We start from the raw sequence: 26096 nt of genomic DNA, 5'->3' as shown, positions 1-26096 counted from the left end.
GCGCTCTAAGCCTGTAACAGAGAGGAGATTAAAGCTCGTGCTGCAGCCTCCTCCCATCGCTTCAGTGCGGCTGGAGCCTTATTTATCCTCCTGTTGTGTTCGCTGCAAGTGAAGCTCGTGCTCCCAGTGCCCGCCGCGCTCCCGCTGGAATAATATATGTGGCCTACATTTGTTTGTGGTGCAGTGCCGGGCTCTCCAAGAGGTGTTTGCACGCTGTACATTTCGGGGCTTTCCTTTCACTACTTCTTGTGTTATTATTGCTGTTTTTTTCCTTGTGTTGTCTCGATTATTCCCACTTTTAACTCACAGTACATCGTCGTAACGGATTCAGATCTTACGGAAACACTGCGTTCAAATTCAGCTTAGTTGGAAGATTGCGAAATAACAGAAATATATATAGAAAAACGAGTTCAATAAAGCGTTAATGTGACACTAAATGAAAGTATAGCAGGATGATTGCATTTATGATCCTATTAAATGAATCTAATCTAAAGCAGGATTTTATGAGAGATTGACAGTAGATTGAACTTGTCAAATGAAAAAATAAATAAAAAACCCATAATAAATTTGATCCTAACTATTTAAATCTACTTGTATTCAACAACTCCAGCTCATGAGGATTCGTGCAGGGTATAATTGTATTACCGAGTCAGTCATTGATTAGTCGAACACTCGCTGCACAGGCCTGAGCAGCATGTGAACGCTGAGAACTGCTGCACAGATCTCCCACATCCAGTGAGGTCACCTTCTCCTCTTCATTACACACTGCTTTATTACGGCTGCTGACAGATGCGGCCATAAATCACTGGCCCCTCCAGTGCAGCGAGAAGATCCAAAACCAGCTCAACGCCCGTAAACGCAGAGGAAGGGTATGAAACGACGGCGTGGTGGCGGTGGAGGCGCACATATGCAATCTATGAGAGTGTGGAGTGCATCACTGCAGCACAGTACGCAGCGAGTGTAGGACTGCGGGCGATCCGTGTTTCCATTGCATGAGAATCCAGGCCCAGGTCTACACGGGTGAAAACGAGCGCATCACAACGTCATTTAGAACATATATGAAGACAGAACCTTTTACGTGGTAGAAAAGAAACAGTTCCCATACTAAAACTACTTAAAATGAACGTACACACAATACTAGAATTTCTTTATTGATGTATGACCTTTGTTTAACTCACAAAGTCCCACGGAGAGTACCCAAAGGAGCCCTAAACAGACACAGGAAGAACATCGAAACTACTGTATTTCCCGGACTATAAGTCGCACCAGCCAAAAAAATGCACAATAGAAAAGAAAAAAACATTTATACGTCACACTGGAGTAGGAAATGCGGTGTGAAACACCAACAACAACAAATAATATCACATATAAGTCGCTCCGGAGTATAAGTATAAGTATATAAGTATAAATATAAGTATATATATAAGTATATGTCGCACCCGCCAAAACTATAAAAAAAAGGTGCGACTTATAGTTCGGAAAACACGGTACTGCGAGTGTGCTTGCCGGTGGTGCAGTGGATAGAGGTGTTGCACATGTGCGGTTGCTGCCACCGTGGTGTTTATGTTGTGTCGAGGGCTCGATTCTGGGCCTCGGCTCATTTCCACTGTCCCGTCTAATAAAGCCTTTGAGCTGGACACATCGTTTTAAAGGAAACTGCCTTGCATCGCTGTGAATCGCCGAATGTTTTTGTTGGTTAAATGTATTAAAAACGTCAATCACACATATTTGTCCAATAGAAGGTCAGGAAATGATCGCTCACAGTTACGTGAAATCCAAACCAGGCTCACAGTGTTTTTGTAAGTAACGGACCAATATCGAACTAGGGTCCTCAAAACACGGCTGAAATACTTATCTAAGCTTCTCTCAGCTGCACAGGAAAACTGAACTGTGTAATTGTTTACCACAGTGTATTAAAACAACTCTCCCCTTCCACAAAGGAACTTAATTGCATAATTATCTATAATTATCAGAGCTTTACAGCCCATTGCACCACACGCACACGGAGTTCAAGGGTCAGGGCTCTCAAAGTCCAGCGGAAAGCTCGCCGTCGTTGGCAATAAGATGTTGTGAGGGTCGGAGGACGGCAGACGCAGCCATGGGGAAGACGACCACGCTGGAGAAAGGCCTCATCTTCCTCTTCTTGGGGATAACCTGCGCCTGCATCGGCCTGGTGGTGATCTACTTCATCGACAAACCCGAGCCCACCACCGGAGAAAGTAAGTTGGCAAGTGGGGATTAAGTCTTGGTACATGTGGGGGGGGAAAGGGTATCGTGGCATTGACTTAGGGAAAGAAATGTAGTTTGTCAGATCAATTAAAATAGCATTTGTCCATGAACTGTAATATCTTGACCTGTACTTTGGTGAGATAGAATCGTTTGGGTCGCCGGCTACGGACGTCTGGTGTGAGTAATCCGATTTATTTCTGAACGTTCACACCTGGTTCAAGTTTTGCACAAAAATATAAACATTTAAATTCCAGTTGCTCTAATAATCCATTGATTAACTGACATGTTTTTGATGATCTGATTTCTTCTTCTTCACAATTATTATTATAAGTACTATTATAAATAATTATTATTGGATTATTTCATCATTGGTATTTGATATTGGTAGATGTTTGTGCCCTATGTATATGAAAGCATACTGTCATGCTGATAACTGATAAGATTAAAAAAAACTGCTCGTTCAACAAGACAATTCTTATCTCAAAGCCAAATAGAACAAATCATACGACATATTACGGTAGATAACTAACTCGGGCCGATTTAAACCTTTTGTGTAATGTTTCGTAATTCCTTGCGGGGTGAAACTATTGCTATTGCAAGTCGTTCACTGTCGCCCTTTGATGCCAAATTTAATTGAAAAATACGAATTCAGGAGAAAAATTTTGGCCTTTTTCTCAGCTGCCAAATATCTAGTTGTGTTGGAAACGTTCTCAGTTTGATCTCTTTCATCGCCGTATCAAAGGTGTAACTTTTCTGTTGGTGTCCTCTTGTCCGTCGCCATGGAGATGATACACCTTTGCCTGGAATGTTCCCCGTAAGGTAACACACTAATAAATATAAAACTTACAGTGAGCAGGATTGCCTCTTCACAGATCTGACCTGCCACTTGGCTCTTTTCTCCTTGGAGATAAATAGGTTTGATGCCATATTGTGGAGCCTTTCAGGAACAGCAATAACATCTCCATGGAGACACGCAGTGGGCGGACCCTCCTCAGGAGTTAATTCAATATCAAAAAGCCTGTTCTTGATCGGATGACATAAGAATGCTAGTTGAGTAAAAGTAAACATTGATCGTGAATGTGTAGAATTGTTTCTAATTGCACTCAGTATACATATTATTTACTTACCGTATTTTCCACACTATAAAGCGCACTGGATTATAAGGCGCATTGTCAATGAATGGTCTATTTCTGATAATTTTTCATACATAAAGCGCACCGGACAATAAGACGCATTAAGCGAAACAAAACAGTCAGATAAGTCAGTCAGTTGAACTTTATTAATGTAGTATGCGCAAAGTGGCTTTTCTTGGTAATCTTTTGGCAGTTGGTGCGAGATATTAATGAATCCATATATAAGGCTTTTTTTTAGATAATTAAAGGCTTTTAAGTGCACCTTATAGTCCGGAAAATACGGTGCTTAGATTTGATGAGAACATTTCCATTTGGTAAAGTTACAGCTCTAGTCTAGTCTCTGGGTACGTCGCACCTGTAGCCTTTTCTACCTCTTCCTCTTTCCTCCCAGCAATTTCACATTTCATTAAGAAAGTCTATTTGTTATATCGTCGCAGAAGTGAAAATGTTTGGTGTGAAATAGGACTGACTGCTTGTTACCGTCCCCGCGCTGCCTCTGCCTTGTTTTGTCTCGCCTAATTGAAGACGGGGAATTGTTTATTTCGCACTGGGCGATTCTTTGTGTGTATATCGGCTAAACCAATTTGCTCAGAGCGTTACAAGTCATTCCTAATTTATTGCACAGTAAATATGAATAAAGGCGCACGTGACTAATGTGTTTACATCAAGACGCTGTTGAATATGTGGATGAAACTGTCATCTGTCACAATATGTCTTCATTTTGAGTAAGGAATAATACGTCTTGGTGACACGTCAGAACAAATACATCAAAATAAGCTAGGTGTTATGAGCTGAAAGAGGCTTGTCGTTAGATGTCATTTACAAATCTAAAATAATGAGATGTATCTGTTGCTAGCGCTGCCGTCGGGCTGCGGAGGCGCCCAGGAGCTGTCTGCAGAATCTGGCACCTTCACCAGCTGGAACTACCCCAACAGCTACGAAAATGGCAAGAGCTGCTCCTGGCACATCACCGTGGAGCCCAACAAGGTGACCACAACACGCACAACCGTCCCAGCTTTTTAAAGATCTGTGATGTTTAAGTAAACAAGCAGCGCAAACTGGAACAAACTGCAACTACAGCAAGAGGCATTAGTCCCAACAATCCCCAGTGCCTGTTCAGTCAGGGGTGTCACCGTGGCCCCCGGCTCGCGGTCACACGGCAACACTGGCTATACAATTAGAACATATTTATATTCACAGAGGTGGGCAGAGTATACAACAAATAAGATAAGATAATCCTTTATTGTCCACACATGGGGAAATTTCATTGTTGCAACGCAGGTAGATACAGAGGAAAAGGACAGATAACTTATAGGAAGTTTAAAAAAAAAACAACTCTCATTTCCTAATAAGAAATGGAGGGGGAAAATAAATAAAGATAAAAATAAAATACTATAATAAAATCAATGTACTAAAGTGAGAGTAAAATGACTTCAAAATAATATCCCTCAGATAAAGTAGTGGTCCAGGAAATGATTCAATTAAGAGTAAAAAGTTATTGTAATTGGAAGAACAAAATAACAATACATCGCAATTCAATTCATTTTATTTTTGTAATGCCCCAAATCCCAACAGTAGTTGCCATGGGCGTTCCACAGTTGATTTAACCAACAGAAGGAACAATCAGAAGCTGATTAAATAATGTTTACAACAAATGGATAATTGTCCCATGCTTAGACCCTCGGCAAGGAAAAACAACAAAAAGGAAAAAGTATAAACCTCGAGGTGAAGCAGAGATCGTACTCCCACAGAAGGACGAGCTTCCATCTACAGACTGTGGGGCCTCAGGGGGAGAGAGAGGTTCATGTAGTGTAGGGAGAGTTCATCCTGGTCTACGGGTCGGGGTCGTGACATGGGGCCTCTAAGGTGCAGTTGACTGGAGCAGAATCAGCCGTGTCTGAAACAGTGGAACGATCAGAAAAACATATGAACAGTAATGAACAGTTGCTTCATCCTTCATCCTCCTTCTGAACACTGTAAACCTGCACGTGAAACTGTAACAAACAACAGAATCAACAACGATGATCTCATTCTGAAAACACAATTATTCAAACGTTTAGATACTACTATTAGATACTGTTTTCTAATTTCTCGCTCATATTATTATGTTTTATTATTCATTAATTTATTGCCAATAGTTAATGTTGTAAATGTGCTGGAGGTTTCTGATCCGACTGAAACCTTGTGCGGGGCCAGTCCTAGTTCCTACTCTGTTCGAACGTGCGACAAAATGGGGACTAGACCTAAAAAACACCTCCCAGGAACTGAAAAAGGTGTGAAAGCCCAACTCGTTTCCGCGGACTGATTGGAGCCTCTCTGTGGGAAACTTGGATGTTATTTGTGTCCGTGGATGCTCTTATTTCCCCATCAGCCCGAGATAGTCGCAGGCGGATAATCCCGAAGCTGTGTACTGTAGGCAGCACCCGGCGTGTACAAGAGGCCCCCAGGTACTTCAGTGTGGCGCCCTGGAGATGTCACTGGAAACATGTTGAAATACTTTACATTTTATTTATATTTTCAAAAAGAAATACGAAGAAAGGAAAAAAAATAAAATAAACATACATTAATGAAACGTTTCAGTATGACACTAATTGTTTTGAATTTCATAAAACATATTGAAATAGTTATATTATATAGTGATACATTAATATTTTCAAAAATGAATACTTGCCAAAAAAATACAAAAATATATATATACCATATATATATATATATATATATATATATATATATATATATATAAATATATTATTGAAACAAAAAAAATTAAAAGTACAGATGCATGAGCTAAATGATTACTCAAGTAAAAATATTACATAAAAAGTAAGGACAATTTGAAGTACCTTTTGGAGTCAAACATTAAATTTATTACACACAGATTTGGAGAATAATTGGAGTCAAATGTAGTGATTTTGCTTAAGAATTGTGCTGATTGTTGGTCATTTTTTTCTTCATATTTCTAGGCTATTTTTTGTTTAGGATGTCACCACAATCATGCAAAAATAAACCTCAAACCATGTGGAAATTCTCTCAAATGAAATGAAGTGAAAGTAGAACCACTGTAAAAGTACCAATACAGAAAAAAGTCACTTTTGCACTTGTTACTTTCCACCACTGGGCCCGACGTGAGAGCTACTGTACTTTCCCCTGTGGATGATTCAAGTTTGTCTAAATCAATCAATATAATTTTTGTAACAGCATTTCAAATACCAAAACAAAACCACTATTTTCCCTCCTTGAACTACAACGCTATAAAAACCGCCTTCTCTCGACCGCGTCCGTCCCAAGGTCTTTGAGAAGTGATTGCTCCGTCTGGTCCTCAGTGAAGTTATCCTCTGATTGTCGGCGGCCGTGGTCAGGACGGACGGCGACCTTGTCTCTGTCATTATCCACCGCTCTTGTCGCGGCGCCCGCAGGAGAAACTCGAACCGTCGGCACAATCCTCTGACTCGCCGGCTGTCGTTGCAGGTGATCCATCTGTGGTTCGAGGAGTTTGCGCTGGAGGACACGCAGCTGTGCACGGGGGATTTTGTGACACTGCGAGATTCTCTGGGAGTCATTGGTAAGACTCGCCGACCCGCCTTAGAAGTCACACATTTACAGCTTACAGACGGAGATTAACGTTGTGTTACTAAGGTACATTTATTACACAGCAAAATGTTAGTTATACACATGTTATTATAGGGCTGGGTACGTCCTAGCACCTCACGATACAATACAAATCCTGATACACAGAACTTGATACGATACGCGTCCTGATTCATGGATATCCCTTAAATCCGGTGTTAAAAGTTGACTAAAATGATGTTTTGATTAAGTAGAATAACCTAAAGCATTCAGATTTCATGTCCTCTATATCAGAATACAACAGTTCCATGATTAAGTCACATTTCCAGCTCCTCTAATGCAACAGTCTGAGTTGAGAAGTGTAGAAATCGGACATTTCTAATGACTTTATGTTGCTTAAGCGTTACACATCTCTGTATCGACAATCGTATTGCCAATAAGTCCATCACGATATAACGATATATTGATCACAGCCATACGTTATTACATTTCTAGGTATTTCTATTTTGAGGTATATTCTAGTACCTCACTCTCACAAACCCTTTGGCACGTTGTTAATATCCACAGGAATTCCTTTTAGGCGCGTGCACAGCTTTGGAACAGCTTTTTTCAGACGTTCAAGTGAAGCTACAGACTGAACCAAATCTGATCAAGCATCCGTAGGAGCCCTGGCCCGGTGCACCCTCCTCCAGACTCTACCATCAGGCCATCGCTTCTATTCTCGCTGCCACTTTTCCCATCTTAAAAATAAAACTTGTCTGCATTTGTTACTGATGCGCGGCTTCTTTGTAGGTAAATACTGCGGCTACAGCAAACCAAGGCCGATTGTGTCGCTGACAAATCGCTTGACCGTCTACTTCGACACCAATGAAAGAAAAACAGACCAAGGATTCAAGGCTCATTACAAGGCCGTGGCCCCCGGACTGGCACCAGGTAAAAACCATAATACAATGCAAATCAGATTGAAGAAAATGAACCGGATTTTAGCATAATGCACTATTCTGCCGCTCGACCCAGATAGGGAAGCGAAAAGGTGGTGAGCGGTGCAAATGGAAGCGGGGAGGGGGCTTATGGGGGCATATTGGTTGGTGTATCCTTGCGGTGCAGTGCGACGCTGAAATGCCCTCCATCTCTGCACCAGAAATAGCCGGGGCCGGTGGTTTTCTCCAAGGTGACCAGGGGAATCTGCAGACCCCAGGCTCTCCGGGGCAGAACTACCCAAACGATGCGCTCTATCAGGTACAGACCACTGCACTGCACACATGCACACACGTGGATGTGGCCCCGTGCTCAGGGGTCTGCCATTAATCTGTACAATGGGGCACGAAGCACTCACTGGAAATAGACGGCAGAAGGTCATGGTAATGGGCTTCAAAAAAAGAGTGTTAAAAAAAAAAAAAAAAAGACAATACATATTTGCATGGATAAGAGATTATTTCTAAATTTACACCCCGATACAGCCAAATAAATGAACATTATATATTCAGGTTTGTCAGACAAAATAAATATAGGAATAAAAAAGGAGATATATAAAGATGTCCCATTATTAAGGCTAAAGTGAAAAAAATTCGACGCATGGAAGAAAATTTGCTCTGAAACTAAAGCCAAAAAGTTTGTTTTCCTATTATTATTTATTTGATAGGGACGGAGCACATAATGAACAGAGTAAATGTTTGTCTGTAGGCAGATTTGAGTGTCTTACAGCAAGTCACGTAATGGTTGGAAAGCAGTGAGTGAAACCAAAAGGGAATTCAGTATAAAGGAGGTTTTTTTTAAAGGTTTTAAGGCATGTCAAAAGTATCGATACCCAGATACTAACCGATACTGTGGACCCCAGGAGTAAAGGCAAGGCAAAGGCCATTGGGATACAGAACAAAACAAAACAAAGAAATTCAAACTAGTCGAAATGTGTCCCTTACACAATAAAGGATTTTTAATTGCTGTCAGAGTGGTTCAGACATTCTTTTCTAGGTTTTTTGCAGTCCACGTTTCCGACTGATCCCAGATGAGAACCTGATGACGCCTTCTACACGTCCACTGTTGATTCATCCCTGACGCACTCACTGCTCTTTGTTAAACTGAATCAAAACTAGAGAGTAAATGAACAAGTATCAGTGCAGAGAAATAAACACGCTTTAAAATAAGGCTCCTGAGTAAACTAGTTACAGTATTTTCCGCACTATAAGGCGCACTTAAAAGCCTTTAATTTCCTCAAAAATGTTGTTTTGTTTCAGTTAATGCCCCTTATAGTCCGGTGCGCCTTATATATGAAAAATTATCAAAAATAGACTTATAGTGCGGAAAATGCGGTACAAGGCATTTGTTTATGCACTAAGACAGTTACTAGCATTTGTAGATGGCTTATAAGACCTTAAAACACCCTGTGTGTGTTAATGAAGCATGTACAAAAACACAAAAACCTTTATAAGCTGCTTATTAAACAGCTTTCAAGTGATTAGTGCTAGTAAATGCCTTTTAAATGCTTATGAATAACTAGTACTTATGAATGCAATAAATAATTATGGAAACTTATTTTAAAGCCTTACCAAAGATCATATTAAAAGGTACAATCAAGCATTTTCCTTAGTATAAACATTATAGTTGAAATCTACTACAGCTGGAAAACCTTTCAGGCTACATTTGCGGAAGACCTCTTTTTAAAGTTGTGTATACAATGAGAGGATTAATAGACAGCTCCATTTGGCCTTTATGATGGTTTGAACTGAAGACATTAGTTCTATAGCCAGTTATGACGTTAGTTATATGCCCACAGTGTTTAAGCATTGTATGAGTTGAACTGGTGTGGAGCTGGGACGTGGCTGCTTGTTTTGGATATGGAGTCATATGGTGTTATTTGGCTGTCATCATGATCTCATCTCGCCGCACTCAGCCCGAGACAGCGAACCGTCTGTCCAAACAAAACACACTGGGGGTGACAATTATCTATGAATTACACTCAAGCTAAATGCACCACTTGTTTGAGCCCAGATGACTGGAGACTGGGCACAAGACACGATGCAGGAGCAGCTTGTTGTTAAGACAATACATGAACGGCGTTAATGATGTAGCGCTAATGAATATCTGCTGTGTTCTGCAGTGGAAAATTACAGTGCCGGAGGGTGAAAAGGTCCGGCTCACGTTCACGGCCTTTGACCTGGTGCCGGAGGTGTGCGGGGACTTTGTTCAGGTCTATGATGGAGATGGTGTCGGCTCCTCATTACTGGGTAAGTTAGAAAAACTGCACTAAACCCACTAGAAATGCAACGTTTGATCCGACAGCTTTATTAGACAGAGAAGTGAAGCACCGCTGCACGGCCAATCAGCTCTCATCCCAAAGCATCAAAGTAGCTCACACGGCTCTTTATTACAAGTTTGAAAAGATAAAGTATTTCATAATTAGATGGAGACACCGTGTGGAGGTCTATTTTCTCACAAAGTTCTGGTTTTACCAAATAATTGACTGAAAACAGAATCGACTAGTTATGGGAAAATGTTGAATGTCACCACAGGTTGGACTAGGCATTTCACTAAAACGCAATAACCAGGATAACATTTAAGATTACACTCAAAATGTTGATCATTTTGAAATTGATAATTGTACTTCCTGGTTGGACACGGGCAGTAAATGTAACTGTTGAAACCATCTTGTAAACGAGGGATAAAATCCAAATAAATTACACACATTAGTTAGAATTTGACAAATAATAAAACCTGGCTGATAACACCTTCAGTTCTATAAATAATTGTTTATACTGTGAGAAAGATTCATCAGTTTTGTGTAAATTGTTCGATGCATAGTGATGACACAGACTAAGGGATTAAGTTTTTTTTTAAACTCGGCTCAACATTTTCCAATTTTTCTTCACAAACTAAGTAATAATTATAAAACATGAGAACCTGTCATATGCACTTTGACATTATAGCCACAAACAGATGAGAATTGGGATCTTTCTCCCAAGGGAACCTATTATACATGTTATACGTTGTCTACTAAAAGAATATTGTTTCATTGAGATAAGCACGACTCGAGTGATGGAGCGAATCCTTCACAGATCCCTTATTGTTGTTGAGCATTAAGCAGCATTTTAAATATTACTGATAAGCTCAACACACGTCCCGCATTCGTTTTACAGGCAAATTCTGTGGCCGCACGCTGCCCAGACCAGTGGTGACCGTCATGACCAACACAATGGTGGTCCGCTTCAAATCCGACAGCACACTGAGCTCCAAAGGCTTTACTGCCACTTTCACCAAGTCCAGCCTTCCTCCTCCCGTGATCCCGACGACCACGCCCAACCCCGGCACGACCGCCACACCGGGCACGACCGCCCAAACCACCCAAACCACTTCATCTGTCACCACAAAGCCTCCCACCTCTGGTAAGTAAGTCCTCCTGCTTTTTCTGTGGCCGTTTTACAACAAATGACACTTACATTTCCTTTAAATTGATACTTCTACTATAATCTAAGTACAATGTTCAGATGTAGTGCAAACTGATAAAATAGTTAAATGGAGGCAAACCGCTTTATGTGTTTCCGCGGCTCCCTCCCGAGAGTTCTCTGCTCAGCGGTAGATTAAATATATTGGCAAACACAACAGTTCTCTCTCGTGACCAATTAAAATGCAACATAATGAACCTGATCATGGAGCAGTTGTGCAAATATCACAGTAACACGGCCCCCCCCCTCCTCCATTAGCGCATTACGTGAGTAACCTCTGGGGTCTGGAGCGCTCAGGCCAGTGGAGGGAGGAGGATATGACTAATGCTGGGCTTCGCTTGATTTGTGGTTTTGCAGGTTGTGGTGGTCCGGCTGTGATCACCGGGAGAAAAGGAGTCATCCACTCTTTAGGCTTTCCAAACGCTTATCCGGCCCACCTGAGCTGTCAGTGGGCCATCACGGTGCCCAAAGGTTTCCTGGTCAAACTGCAGATTACTGACATGGCCATCCCAGGAGAGATGGGACAGTGCAAGGAAGACAAACTGGTCATCTCTGATACATTCAACACGCTCGGTACACCATTACTTTTGTATTTTGTACCTTACGCAGTAATTAATTGATTTACCACCTCCGTCTGTCATTAACAAAGGGAACTTTGACTTTGGTGCTCAGCGCACCCTGAAGTTGCCTCTCATACTCTGTATATCTTAATTGCTGTCTGGTACCATAAAACAGTTGATTAGAATCTTCATTGCAAAGCACATAGAAAACTTTAAATGACATCTCCTTGTTATTCAGTGGCTCCAGTGAAGCTGATACAGCTTTATCTACTGCAGAGCCAAGAGCTGAAGTGCTGAGGCTCAAGTGCATGTTTTTATATTGAATCCAGATATCTGATGATGACAGTGTTCTAATCAAGAAGAATAAGTGAATAATGTAAACTGCACTGTATAGAACTGATAAATTATCTGTCAACAAGGAAAGCCATTGTTTTCACCAAAAATGCAAGCGTGCCACCTGACCACAGCGGCCCATGACAGAACGTCATGGTAATTGGATCCCCATCCATCAGCCGCTCTGCAGGGTATTGTTAAAACAGGCTTACAGTATTCTCTTGTCTCTAATCCTCTGTGTGTGTTTTAGGGACTCATTGTGGCTACATCCTTCCCCCTGTGCTGGTCAGTGCCAGTGACACAGTCTCTGTCACCTTCCAGTCTGACAACCGCCTCACAGACCGCGGCTTCTCTGCCAAGTGGGAGGCCGTGTATCCTGAGGATATCACAGGTACAGAGCCACAGACAGCAGCACATACAGAGGGACGCCTCTCACCTGGAGCTGCAGCTGGAACAGTTCAGCACCTCACCCTCCATAAAACACTTCTGTCACACGTTTAGAAAGCAGCAAAGTCACTCCATAAACAACACCGAAGGTCTGCAGCAATACACAGCACAAAGCAACAGATAAAAGTCTTATCTCCTGTGCGGTTATCAGGGAATTAAACTATGAAATGCCCCATTTTGTTGTGTATTTGTATAGCAAGTTTACCATGAAAATAAGACAAAGTGCTTCTTTAAAGTGTGTAGGGAGCAAAAATGAATTAAATAATTATGGGAACCACATTATGAGCTTAAAAAAAATGAAAAAAGCTTACTTTGGGTTTATGATGTTGATCATTCCGTTTATTGCAGCAAATAAAAATTGTATCTGAAAATGTGATCACAATCTTTGATGCATAAAAGATGATTTGCTCCATACCCCAGCTCAGTATTTTATCATCTGTAACTATTTTGTATTTCAGAGATCCAGGGCTGTGGCTTCACCTCCAGAGAGCAACTTGGAATCATCACATCTTCCAACTGGCCCCTGAACTACAAGGCCAATTCTGAATGCATGTGGAACATACAAGTTCCTTTGGGGAAAAAGATGATTTTCAACTTCACCCATTTTGACCTCGAAGCAAAAGACTTTTTGACATCCAAGTGTTATGATAATGTAATGGTTTACGATGTCAACACACTGACTAACAACATTCAAAAATTTGGTAAGTACGGTTCAGTGATGTCCTGTGTTCTCAATGTTTTGTATTTGACTATGACTTACTTTGTTATGAAGGTCCATTCTGTGGGACTAACATGCCCGGGCTGATCCAGACTAAAGGAAACAGGCTGGTCGTACGCTTCCACTCGGACTTGTTCACAGAGGCCAAAGGCTTCAGGGCCCAGTGGATTCAAATCACAAACCCCAGCCTCGCCCCGCCCACCGACCCCCCCACACCACCAAACCCCTGGGACGACATCAAAATAGGTAGTTTCTTTCACTTTCGTCAAATATATGAGCCACGGCTGCTCCGCACAGATAAACAAATAGAGAAGACGAAATTGTGTATCTACAATTAGACAGTTTTAGTATTTTACCAATTAAACTCAAGTGGAACGTTTTGATTATCTGGAGCGTGCAGCCGGCGAGAGGGGCGACATTAGCAAACTGCGGTCGCTAATAGCAAACTCCGCTAATGGGAACGCTTTTTTTGTGTATTTGCGATGCACTATTTTGGGCGCGCGGAACAATGGCGCCGTCAGCTGCTCAAAGTCCACGCGTTATCAGGGCAAAGTGCGAACAGCAAAGGACATTCGGTTTGAGGATTAAGTGGGTTATCAGCGGCGGTTTCCAGAAATAGTCGGTGTTGAAAGTTGCGCCGTCACGTGTGCCCTTTCCACTGACGGTCGAATACAGCGTTTTATCGTTTCTTTTCATTTTATTTCATGTCATTTAGTATCGTAAAGGAGACATATTGTGCTTTTTTAAATTGACATATTATTTTACATGTTGTTGCTTGTTGCAGGATGGTACAGGATGACTCAAACGTGCAGGAATCAAAATACAACTTTGAGTAAAATAATGACACTGTTGAAACAAGGTTAAATACTAGTATAGCATTTAACTTGTCTATTACCGTCGAGAGAAGCTAGTAACGCCACCGGGGCAAGTTACGCGTCAGATCTGTGCAAAGGCAAACCCGCTCTCAATAAGGATGCATACATTTCAAGGTATTTTGATCAATAAAATACAGGTATTCAATAAATGCAAGAGATAAGCAGCGGCAGAAAAGTTACATGTAGTGCACTTTTAAACATGTAGATATTGAATAGAGTTGTTTCAAAATCCGATCTTTTTTGGCATTATTCTGCTTGTTCTGCTCTTTTTGTACAATTGACAAAAAATGTATATCTCAATTATTTATTTTGTTATGAGTGTGTGTGTCCCATAATGATATTCAGACAAAAAAAATGTCTTTAAACATATTAGTTTAGGCGTAAAATGAATCACAAAAGTTCCAAAATATAAAAATATAAGTTTGGAACGTGACTTTTTTCATTTTTTATTTCATATCAGCTCTTTTCGGAGCATTTTTTTTAAACTATAACTATATACTCGCTATTCAACTCTCCAAAACGACATTCACAATATAATCTAAATGGAGATATATTGCCCGCCTCTGTCTATCTTTCTTACTTTACCGTAGCAACTCTGCAATGTCTCATATAAACAAATAAACATATTCTCTAAGATGACAGATGGAAAATATGAATATGAAAAATATCAATACATCAAGCCCAAATCAGCAACTTTGTAGGAGAAGCCTCCCTTTCAGCTAGAGCAGACATTTCTATCTCCGGCCACGTTCACACCTCGGCACACATCTCCTTCTTCACTCAGACGTGTTGTAAAACAAGGCTTGACATGTCGTGGAGATAACGCGAAGTGGCACGGCGCTCGCTGCTTGTCGCTCGCTTTTGATTCCTCTCCCGGCGACGGGCCTCAGGTGGCTTTATAGACGGACGCTGCCGCCTCAGGGGTCCACACGTCCAGGGAATGGCTCTGTGTGTGACGGGAAAGATGGCTGTATGTCCAACACGTAGATCTGGACATACAACTGCTGACTGGATTTGTAGATGATTAATAATAACGCCATCAAAGCAACGCGATTTGGAGCGACTAATCAGACGAACAAAGTGTGAAGAAACGACCTGAAGTGTAATGAGAACGTGCCTGGGAGTTTAAAGTGCCTATGACAGGTTTTTGTGATGTTCTAATTTTGACTTTATTTGGTGTAATTGTACCTATTGTGAATATAAGTGATTTACAACAATCAAGTAGCTATTTGTGTAAAAACAGATGCTGAAAAATCTTTAGAAAATAACAGGAAGTGACATCACAATACAGGGACACCCATTCTGTCCAAAGTTTATGCAGAATTTACATTAAAGAAACCACTTTTTGACCCCCAAAACAATAGTTCAAATAAATAAAAGGTGCTTGTCAAATATTTAAAACAAATTGACAATAGACAGGTTTTGGCCCAGTGGTTGCAAGCTAATTTCCTAGTGTGATGTCATCAATTACAAACAGGAAGTACAATTATAAATCTAAAAAATAAGATGGGATATTTTTTTAATAGTTTTAGCCAAATTTTAAATATATTTATACTAACTCATAACTAAAACTAACATTTTAGTTTAATGAGTCGTCAGACTGTCAGAGGCACTTTAAGCTGTAGCTCTCAATGACTATTTGCTGAATATCTCGCCGCACACTCATCTCTTTCAAGCCAACAAATTATTAAATAGACTATAATACTATTTCAGGATGTCAGAAGTATTATGTTAATCGTGACAATTTATAACTAAGAACAAAAAAAAAAGAGAATCATGAGAATCGTAGTCTGTACTTTCAGTGCAATCCAAAGTGTACTTTTTTATTAGGCTTTTCATTTGTCAATATTGAAAATTGTTAATTCCGAAAGTTTGATTTCAAAACGCTCGTGAGGAATGGTGATTTATTAACCATTGTAAGGTGGTTGTTGGTTGCTGTTGTTTGGTCTAATAATTGTGAAAAATCATGACATTTCTTCTCGTAACATTAGATTTGATATCGTGACATAATAATATCCTATTCCTCTGCTGTAATTATTTTCGTGTGGTGTCAAAGCAAACAACAAAATGTACAAGTTCCTATTGAATATTGATGTTTTTCTTTTGTTTTCCCCAGAGTGGCCCAGCACATGTGGGAAACCAGCCGTCCCCCCTTCCATTGGGACACGCATTGTGAACGGGGAACCGGCCACGCCCCACTCCTGGCCCTGGCAAGTCTCCATGCAGGTGAGCGGCAGAGCCAATCCACACCCACTCACGTCATATTTACATCAGATGCCCATGAACAGGGTTTTTTACGTAACTTTGTCTGTTTTGAGGTTTTGCCAAACTCTCGACCGACACACGCGCACATCTGCGGCGGCACGCTTATCCACAAGAACTGGGTGCTAACGGCGGCCCACTGCTTTATCAAGTGAGTGGGTACAAAGACTTCAACGTCTCCTTGAATAACGACTGACTCCCTTTAGGCCTTTTCTTGCAACGTTACTTCAGTTTCAGTAAAAAGCTTGTTAGAGACGTGTCAACAGGTGCCTTAGGTAACAGTCCAATAGGGAGCCGTTTGGGTAAATAAGTACATTTTATTTGAGTAGCCCCTTTCACAGACAAAAGTGCTTCACAAAAAACGTTGAAACACAGAATACAATGGTAAAAACCCAAAACTTACAGTGAGCAATACACATTCAACAATATACAGTAAAATCAGTCCCTAAATCAGCTGTTATTAAAAGGCCGACTGAATAAAAAGGTTTTGAGCTGAGCCTTAAGCAACTGCAGATATCAAACTAACTAAACTAAATATTAGTGTAATGTCGGAGAATCAAAAGGGCATATTTAATCTTCCAGTGACAATCACAGTAACAATTAAATTTGACCCAAAAGCTACAAGGATAGACAAAATAAGATCTTTGTGAAGCTAAGGGAAGCAAAAAGAGTTTTTTATTTCACTACTATTCTCTTTGTTTAGCCCTGTAATGGGCCATCTACATCCTATTGTAACCTGACTTTTGCTCCCTCCTCACTGAGTACCTGATTAGCAGGAAGAAAAGATGGTTTGAAAGGAGGCAATCTTTGTTGAAAAAGATAATTCTTCTTTAAACCAAAATGGAGGTTTAAGATTCAACCTTCCAGTCGTACACTCCTGGGAGGGATTACACCAACTCAATTTAATGCTTTAACAGTTCTTAAAATCTTTGTGTGAAATAATTTAGATTTTTAAACGGTACTTGGACACTATTACTTAGATTTTATTTATGTACTACTTGATTAACAAAATGTAGTACTTCTTCCACACTGCTATCATTCTATGGAAGTCAAAGCCTGGAACACCAAAATGTTAAGCAATTTATTTATTGTTATCAACAAAATGATGGAAACAGCTCATACAAATGTATAAAATGTCAGATTGATATATATTTGTACAATTTTAATTGTATGCATGCCAAATGTTGCAGTTAATATTCTTCATTGCTGCATGTTGCACCTTAAGGCCAAAGCGAGATCCTAGTTTCTGACCTTTGTTCATTGACAGTGGCAATAAACTCCTTTTCTGATTCTGATTCCGACACAATCTCTACACTCGAAGTCACGTACGCCCTTTCTTCGCGACCTCATCTCATAGCGCACAGCATGAACCCCGCACTGAGCACATTACCCTGTCGTAGCTATGCAGACGAGCTCCACCGCTGGCGCATGTGCCTGGGCAAACACAACCTGACCTTCACCGAGTCCACCGAGCGCTGCTTCAATGTGACCGGCTTCCATCGCCACGAAGGCTTCAAGTACCCCACCGTGCCCACCGTGGAGTTTGACATTGCCCTGGTCCGGCTTGACGGAGAGGTCACGGCGACGGACGAGGTCTCCTACGCCTGCTTGCCTTCGGAAGAGGAGGTTCTGCCCGGCGGGAAGAAGTGCTATGCCACCGGTTGGGGCGATGAAACAGGTGCTTTATATATACACGTTTATATACATTTATCATTTCCAAAACACCTGCAGTGGGTTTGTGTGATGGAGCGATGTATTCGGAATGGCTTTTAGAGAGTTGTGTGCCCTCTGGTGGACGCTGCAGTAAGTACAACCTGATCATCTTGTCTGATTTTAGGCGATTCGCTGAACGCCAAAGCCTCCGAGGCGCTCAATCAGGTGGCGCTGCCCGTGGTCCCGTATGACACGTGTAAGAGGATGGACTACTGGTGGTTTCAAGTCAAGACGTCGATGATTTGCAGCGGCTACACTCTTCCTGATGAACTCCAGTCTGTTTGTCAGGTAACGACCAAGATGTGAAAAGAACTATAGAGCAGATCTTCTTTTTAAATCCACAGCAAAAGAAAGAAATTACACAACAAAAACTACAATACAATAAATCAACAGACTTGTTCCTTAAACCTTTACTGCTCTTGCCTAAACTATTCCTTATTACTAAGACGTCCATACAATTTTAAACGTTTTTGTCATTTTTGCAGGGAGATTCGGGTGGTCCTCTGGTGTGCCAGGACGCCCCGGGAGGCCCCTGGGAAGTTCACGGCATCACTAGTTTTGGACCCATCGGATGCATCATGGACAAGAAGCCCTCTGTGTTCACGCGCACCTCAGCCTACCTTCCCTGGCTCCAGAACGTCATGCGCAGAGACATGTACAAGGAGCACAGTATGAAGATCCTTAGCGTCCCAATTAGCCCAAACCTAAATATAGATGTTTTCTCACCTTCTGTCCTGTCTGTGCAGCATCTGGCTGTGGCGGGCCGAAGGACATGAGTGGCGCAGCAGGCTCGCTGTCCTCTATGGGATTCCCTGGCAGCTACAGCAGCAAAGCCGACTGCCAGTGGAACATCAGGGTGCCCGATGGCAAACTGGTGCACCTCCACTTCCAGAACTTCTCCCTGGAGGAGAGCAATGGGTGCATGAACGACAAAGTCAGCATCACAGACCAGCTGGGGAGTCTTGGTAACCTTTTTCCGTCCTCATTTTACTTCCTGTAATTATATTCATAGCAAAATTAAACTGATGTAATGTCCAAATACAAAATGCAGTGATATAAACCAAAACAAGAGCTGAACATAAGCAATTTCAATTACATTTTCAATGTATTTAAGGCCTGAAATCACAACAGCAGTTGCCTCTAGGGGCAAGGACCTCACGTCAATTACTAATACTAAAGTATTTGAATTACTGAATTGCAAATGTTTTACATTATTATTTTTGAAGCTATGTATTTTGAATACATTGTTCATTCACTCTCATCACACAGTTCGGGGCCAGCCCAGACCTTTCTGTGTGGAGTTTGCATGTTTGAGTGGATTTACATCAACCCAATCCTGACAGGTTGCCATAGCGGTCAAAAGGACACATAGTTTTTACCTTAAAGACAGACATGTTGTTGATGGGCAGTGAGAATGTAGAGTGAGAGTAATGCCATATTGTGCTCCTGTTGTTGTAATCTAATAAGAATATGCACTGTTTAAAGACAGTGACTGTTTATATTATTTATACATTCTAAGAATGGTTTATGTTTTGCTCAGGCACTCACTGCAGCCATGTGGCCCCTCAGGACATAGTCAGTGTTGGTAACACGCTGCACCTTAGCTTCTCCTCCAATGACAAAGTGGTGGACACAGGTTTCCATGCCACCTGGAGAGCAGTGGATCCCTCAGAAGGTAATGCTTCAATGTCATATTTATATCGCTCCAAGTCTAAATAAAATCCATTCCATTACATTTACAGCAATATGTTTATTTTTTCTTCTCTTTGCGCAGCGCCGTGTGGAGGCAGCTTCAGCTCTGAACAGGGAGAAGTGTCATCTCCAAACTGGCCCGGTGACTATGCAGGCCAGTCTGTTTGCACATGGACTGTCGACATCCCCACAGCATCAAGCATCCATGTGGCATTCACACACTTTGAATTGCAAGCTGTGAACATGTTGGGCAAGTGTGTGGACTACGTGGAGATTTTCAACGGCGCAACTATGACACTACTAGGTCAGATTTGGTACTGCAGCTCGATTTCCGGCCCCCGGTGGAGGTCGGTGTGGGTGGACGGCTGTTACAAAGGGGCTCTACTTCTCATTGTGCAGGTCGATACTGTGGATTTGCCCCTCCAAGAGCTATTACTGTCCCTGCTAACAGCGTGCTCGTTCGGTTCGTCAGTAATGGAGTGAATCAGCAGAGTGGTTTCCGTGGATACTGGACCACAGATCCTAACATTATTCCGACTCTTCCTCCTCCGCCGACTAACCCCTGGGACAACGTAACCATCAGTATGTTTCATAATATTGTAAAGAAACAAGGCGAGCTATTGTTTGCACACATTTTATCTTCCTGTAGAAATAACTATAAATATTGTGTCCTCCAGCCTGGCCTGAAGATTGTGGACGTCCTGCAATAAAACCAAGCACTGCCACTCTGAGGGTCGTCAATGGAGTGGAAGCAGTGCCTCATTCATGGCCCTGGCAAGTTTCTATGCAGGTGACCTGCCTTTCATGTCTGTACAAAATAACAATGTACTATCTGATAAATGATTTCTGGTACCACTTTACAATAACTACAGCATGAACAAAGACTTTATTCATAATGTACAAATAGTAATTATGGGCTTAGGGTATTAACTAGTAGTGGCTAAGCTTTAATAAACGATATGTTCATTATGAAAGAAGTCTTTGTTCATGCTGTATTAAGGCTAATAAAGTGTTACCTGATTGCTCTTGGTACCTGATTGTCCCTTTTCAGAGCGCAAAACATTTGGCCTCACTGCATGATGTCATGCAGGGGGATAACCCAGAATGTTCTGTTTTTAAAGTCCATTTACATTCATTGTGATCAGTGTTCAGTCCAGTACCAGTGGTTTATCCAATGCAATAAAGCTTTGATACTGTATTGTAAAAAGCTTTAATTTAAACGTACTTTCTTACTTAACTCACTTTAATACCATTTTCATGTTCAGGCCACCCCGTTCCTGCCCATCCCTTACATGCACGGCTGCGGAGGATCTCTAATTCATGAAGAATGGATTCTCACAGCTGCACATTGTTTCATGTTGTAAGTTTTAACTACAATTGAGCAATAACTTTAAAGCTGTGCACCTTTTCTGGTGGAGGCTCCACCACTTGCTTTGTCTCCATGGAGATGTTAATTCTTTGCCAGGAATGTTCCACAGCATGGCATTAAACTTACCTATGTAGCATTTATTGAATTACAGGTGTTTTTTATTGCTCAATACCCTGGAAAACCATATATTTTTACTGTGAGCGGGATTGCCTGATCTGCCATTTGGCCCGATGTCTCCGTGGCGATAGATATGTTCAATGCCATGCTGTGGAACATAGGCAAAGACGTGACATCTCCAGACAGGCAGGCGGCGGACCTGTTGCTACTTTCCGTACTTTTCTGTGCACTCACCCTTGGTTACCGCAGCCCCCTGAACACGCCCTCGTACTGGCGCATGTGTCTGGGGAAGCACCACATGAACTCTTCAGCCGACGTCCCGTCAGCGGAGGCGTGCTACAAGGTCGACGGCATCATTCGGCACGAGGGCTTCGTGTACGAACAGGACAAAACGGACATCACCAATGACATCGCCCTGGTCCATTTGTCTGAAAGAGTCAACATGACCGAAGAGATCAGCCCCGTCTGCCTGCCCACGCCCGGGGCCGTGATGCCTGCCGGGACGCCCTGCTTCGTCACTGGCTGGGGGGATGAAAAAGGTACTCAACATGTTATGGAGTCGAATAGGGGTCGAGACAATAGTCAACGTTAAAGCTAAATGTCTGTGTGTTTTAAATGTAATTCACCTTCAGGGAGCCTCATCCCCAAAGTGGCCGAGCGGCTGAACCAGGCGGCGCTGCCCGTCGTGGACTTCCCCACCTGCAGTAAGCCGGCGTACTGGTGGGACACGCTGCGGCCCTCCATGATCTGTGCGGGATATGAATCTCCCGATGAGCTCAAGTCGGCCTGCCAGGTAAAGACAAGGGCTCTTTACACAACCCAGTAAATAAAGTGATGTGGGACGGAGCACGTGGGAGGGTGTTTTGTGTGGAGCTGTTGTTTGTGATCAGTCGGCCTTGAGGGCACATCGCAGCCCAGTTTGTAGTAATAATGAGATGAACAAAAGGGCAAAAATGCATGCAGAGATATCAATTATAGCATTGAAAGTATTTTGAAAGCTGCCGACTATAGCTGCATTCTTTGAAACACTTGTACGATTGTTCTTAACGCTTTTGCACGTCCTTGCACTGGTCCTCAGGGCGACTCTGGCGGTCCCTTTGCCTGCGAACCTGCAGGCTCGTCCTGGGAGGTCCACGGCATCGTCAGCTTCGGGGCTCAAGGCTGCATCAAAGACAAGAAGCCTTCGGTGTTCACGCGCGTGTCTGCGTTCAGCGACTGGATAGAGCGCAATATTAAGAAGTTTGTGTATGAGAGAAGTCTACGCTTTGACTCGAGCTTTTATTAGCCATTTCAGAGCTGTGTAATTATCAGGACGGTGCCAAGTTAAACCAACACTGTGCGACCGAAGCTGAAAAATTTAACGGCGCTATAAAACACAGTGTACAGTAGTGCCTGTTAAAGTACTTGAGTCCAGAGTAGCATAGTATAATCCCTTGGAGACCACATACTATCATTTTGGAGAACGCACAGCTATGCAAATATGTGTCAACAATGTGAATTTGCAGAATATTGAGAAGTTGCTTAATATAATTGTCTATTTCAATGCACTGTGAACAAGGGTTGGATATCATTATATATTATAAAAGGGCAAATAAATAATAAAGCAAATGTACAGAATATGATAAATATTGAATAAAATGAGCTATAAAAATATGTATTGTACAAGTTTGATTATTTTGTTTGTATAAACCTGTGGGGAAAAACAATGCATCATGGAAAAGCCACTTTATATCAGTTGAATTTATTTTATTCTCTGATGTGAAATCAAATCAAGAAATCAGTTCTAAGTCTAAAATTGCTCCACAATATTGTATTTGTTTTGTAGCCCGCGCCACATAATACTTTACTACGCCTCTTTACTACGCCTCTTGGCTATTTTGAGCCTGCGTCTTCAATTCAGCTGTTTCCTCTCAGTGTCAGTCAGATCCTGAAGGCACACGTTTAAAAGTTTAGGGCCTGAACCCCCCCTCGATCACATGACCTCCCCCTCGGCCAATCGGTGGGCCTGGCTCAGATTTCAGCTCGGGAGGAGAGAGAGAAGGGGGGAGAGTGTGAGAGAGAGAGAGAGAGCGAGAGAGGGAGAAACAGAGACAAACCCTTTGCTCACCGGCAGGCAGCGGCACAAGCCCCACTGGGAACTCTGCTGCTGCCCGCCGACCGCACTCCTTCACCCGCCGGCTTTGTCATGGGCCACGGGTAGAGCACTTTTAAAGGGGCTTCCACTTCTGGGGAGAAGAGGAGGAGGACTTTAACAACATCTCTTCTGCTGCTGCTGCTGCTGCTGCTGCTGCTGCTGCTGCTTTTCCCCCCTGAAAGAAAAGAATGGGGGCAGGAGCTCTGACCATCTGTGTGAGTAGAAGCTCTTTTAAGTTGGTGCGCAGGAATTCCCATTGAAAAGAGTTGAGTCGGCGCCGGGGGGAACGCACCGCTTCTCAAGAGACACAAAAAGAGAGTCAAAACTTTCACTCACTTTGGACACGTGACTTCCGGTGCAATTATGAGCATTTACATGGACACAAGAGAGTGGGTTAGACAACTCAACTTCTGACATCTTCTACTGTCAATTCATGTTATCTGAGGGATTTTCCATTAACTGTGAAATCACTTATTCATCCAGAAGAGGTCCACAGTATTAAAAGTTTCAACTGTAGTCATCAGGACAACAACAACAACAACAAAAAGCCTCTAACAGTTCATTCATTTTGCATTCTAAAAATCAAACATTGAGCAAAATAGTCAATGTGTAATTTTCCTTGGAGTTAATTCGCAGTTATGTTCTTCCTCAATGTGACTCACTGCTTCCATGAGGTCAACAAAGTGCACCATTATACGAAGCCAAACGGGTATTTTAGCTGCTAGAGGTGCCTATTTGCCATGATTCCAATGCCATCTCTATGAGGAGTTGCATTGCAGCTGTGGGAACCGTACTACCAGTGGTTCAAGCAGCTTTAGAGACAGAGAAGGACTTGGCTGCATGCTGGGGCCTGCAGTTCCTCTCCATAAGCATGCGAAAACAACTCAAAACAAATGGCCCCGGGAGCAGCTTGCTTTTGCACCCCGAAGAGTCCTTACTCGCACTCCAAAAAGCTTGCAGAAAACTAGGACGCGTCAGGAAGTTGTTTATATCTCAAAGTGGCAGGCGCGTTTTATGGTTACGTGCCGGCGGCGGTGAGAAGATGTTTGGAAAGATGTGGCGGCGGGTGAGGGAGGTTTAGGGGGAGAAGAGGGAGAGAAGAGGGAGAGAAGAGAGAGAGAAGAGGGAGAGAAGAGGGAGAGAAGAGGGAGGGAAGAGAAGAGGGAGAATATTGGGCTAATCACGGCAAACAATAGGCAATAACAGCAGGATGAGTTTCCTCCTTTTCAATGCGGCGCCAACTCTCTGTCACATGCAAATAGTGGCTTTTCTCGCTTGAATGCCGTGTTGCAGGAGGAAGGTTTTGACTTAAAGAGGTGTAAAAGGGACAATTATAATAAACTGAACTAGGGCTGAACAATATTTGAAAAGATTGAGGACAAAAGTGTGCCTTGATTTACTGGTTTTGACTGGACTCTGTCAAAACAAAAGGTCAACATTGGCTTAAAAAACAGAACAGTATTAAATCAAGGCTAATTTAGGACTTTATATAAAATAATAATAAAATCTAAAATTCATTAAAATAAATACATTGAAAGATGAAGAACCTTGGTGTGATTGTAAAATATCAAATTTGTTTCAATATCAAGTATTGTGCGATATCGATACTTAAGGGGTGCATTTTTTATTTTTATTTTTAAATCTCTAGAAAATATCAAAAATTAAGCTGATCTAACTCTTTATCACTTGCCACGTGGGGTCAGTACGGAATGTTGACGCTCTGAGCTCTCGTTTTATAATAATAACTATATGTACTAGCCTAGATATATCAGCTATCACTACTATGTTATATGTCCACTATGTTTACATACAAATTTACTCAGATCTCATGGACATCTGCTGATAAAGCTATCAGACTCAGCTCAGACTGGCTTAAGTCTTTAAAACCTTATTAAAAAAGTATAGTTGTGCTGAGCAATTAACCAGATTGTGTTTTTTATTATTATTATTATTATCATTAGACAGATTAAACTTGATTTTTTATGTCGTTTTAACTTGATCTATTACTTATTTACTGACAATCCAATTCTAAGCTCACTAGTAATGTACTTTATGACTTCCTCTTGATAATAAATCCAACTGTATTGTCACTTTGCTGTGGTGACACTTAAGAGGTTTAATCTTGCACAGTGGGCGGCTCGTTTGATCGGAGCGCAGATGCTTCGTGAATTAGCCGGGGCATCTGGTATTGTCAGATCCCGTCTCCTTAACCATCTCAGCACCATCTGTGAACAGAGTTTAAGCAGCCGACCCAAGGGTGGCGCACACGTCTCCTTATTGCGCCCTCCCATCGGCTCGACAAGCGAGACAAAAATGTACTCTTATGTGCACTATAAAGCCACTGCGCACCTTGGCCCTTTTCAAGCCGCTGAGGGCCCCTCGTCCGGCGCGTGGGTAAATTCACTCATTTGGAATAGACTTGTCACATGGTGCAACGGTTGCTATGGTCACAGGGGCCAAATGTTGCAGGAAACGTCGGCCCACCATCCAGAAGGCACGTCATCATAC

The 26096-nt window shown here is 42.1% G+C and overlaps 2 protein-coding genes across 2 annotated transcripts in view; both read left to right on the top strand.

Annotated features, from left to right (window-relative positions):
• Nucleotides 1–2098: 2098 nt before the first annotated feature.
• On the top strand, nt 2099–22803 carry LOC140377725 (ovochymase-2). The gene is made up of 25 exons (XM_072463271.1): nt 2099–2219; nt 4219–4349; nt 6831–6924; nt 7722–7862; nt 8071–8168; nt 10027–10153; nt 11063–11308; nt 11726–11941; nt 12512–12652; nt 13167–13409; nt 13481–13672; nt 16418–16527; nt 16620–16714; nt 17964–18241; nt 18401–18564; nt 18762–18945; nt 19023–19241; nt 19817–19951; nt 20051–20272; nt 20368–20550; nt 20646–20758; nt 21234–21328; nt 21704–21993; nt 22087–22247; nt 22533–22803. The coding sequence occupies exons 1-25, from the start codon at nt 2099–2101 to the stop codon at nt 22737–22739; spliced, it is 4206 nt and encodes a 1401-aa protein (XP_072319372.1). The 3' UTR covers nt 22740–22803.
• A 926-nt stretch (nt 22804–23729) lies between these two features.
• Nucleotides 23730–26096, top strand: part of fam13a (family with sequence similarity 13 member A) — a 54849-nt gene continuing 52482 nt past the window's right edge. Inside the window, exon 1 of the mRNA XM_072462608.1 lies at nt 23730–23803. Within this exon, the coding sequence (XP_072318709.1) occupies nt 23777–23803 (27 nt within the window). The 5' untranslated portion in view covers nt 23730–23776. The remainder of the gene's footprint in view (nt 23804–26096) is intronic.

The sequence above is a fragment of the Eucyclogobius newberryi genome, unplaced genomic scaffold (genome assembly GCF_026437365.1).
Source record: "Eucyclogobius newberryi isolate DKJ021-1_F unplaced genomic scaffold, fEucNew1.0.hap1 SCAF_4, whole genome shotgun sequence".
NCBI classification, from domain to species: domain Eukaryota; kingdom Metazoa; phylum Chordata; class Actinopteri; order Gobiiformes; family Gobiidae; genus Eucyclogobius; species Eucyclogobius newberryi.
This window is presented reverse-complemented; position numbering and strand designations above follow the sequence as displayed.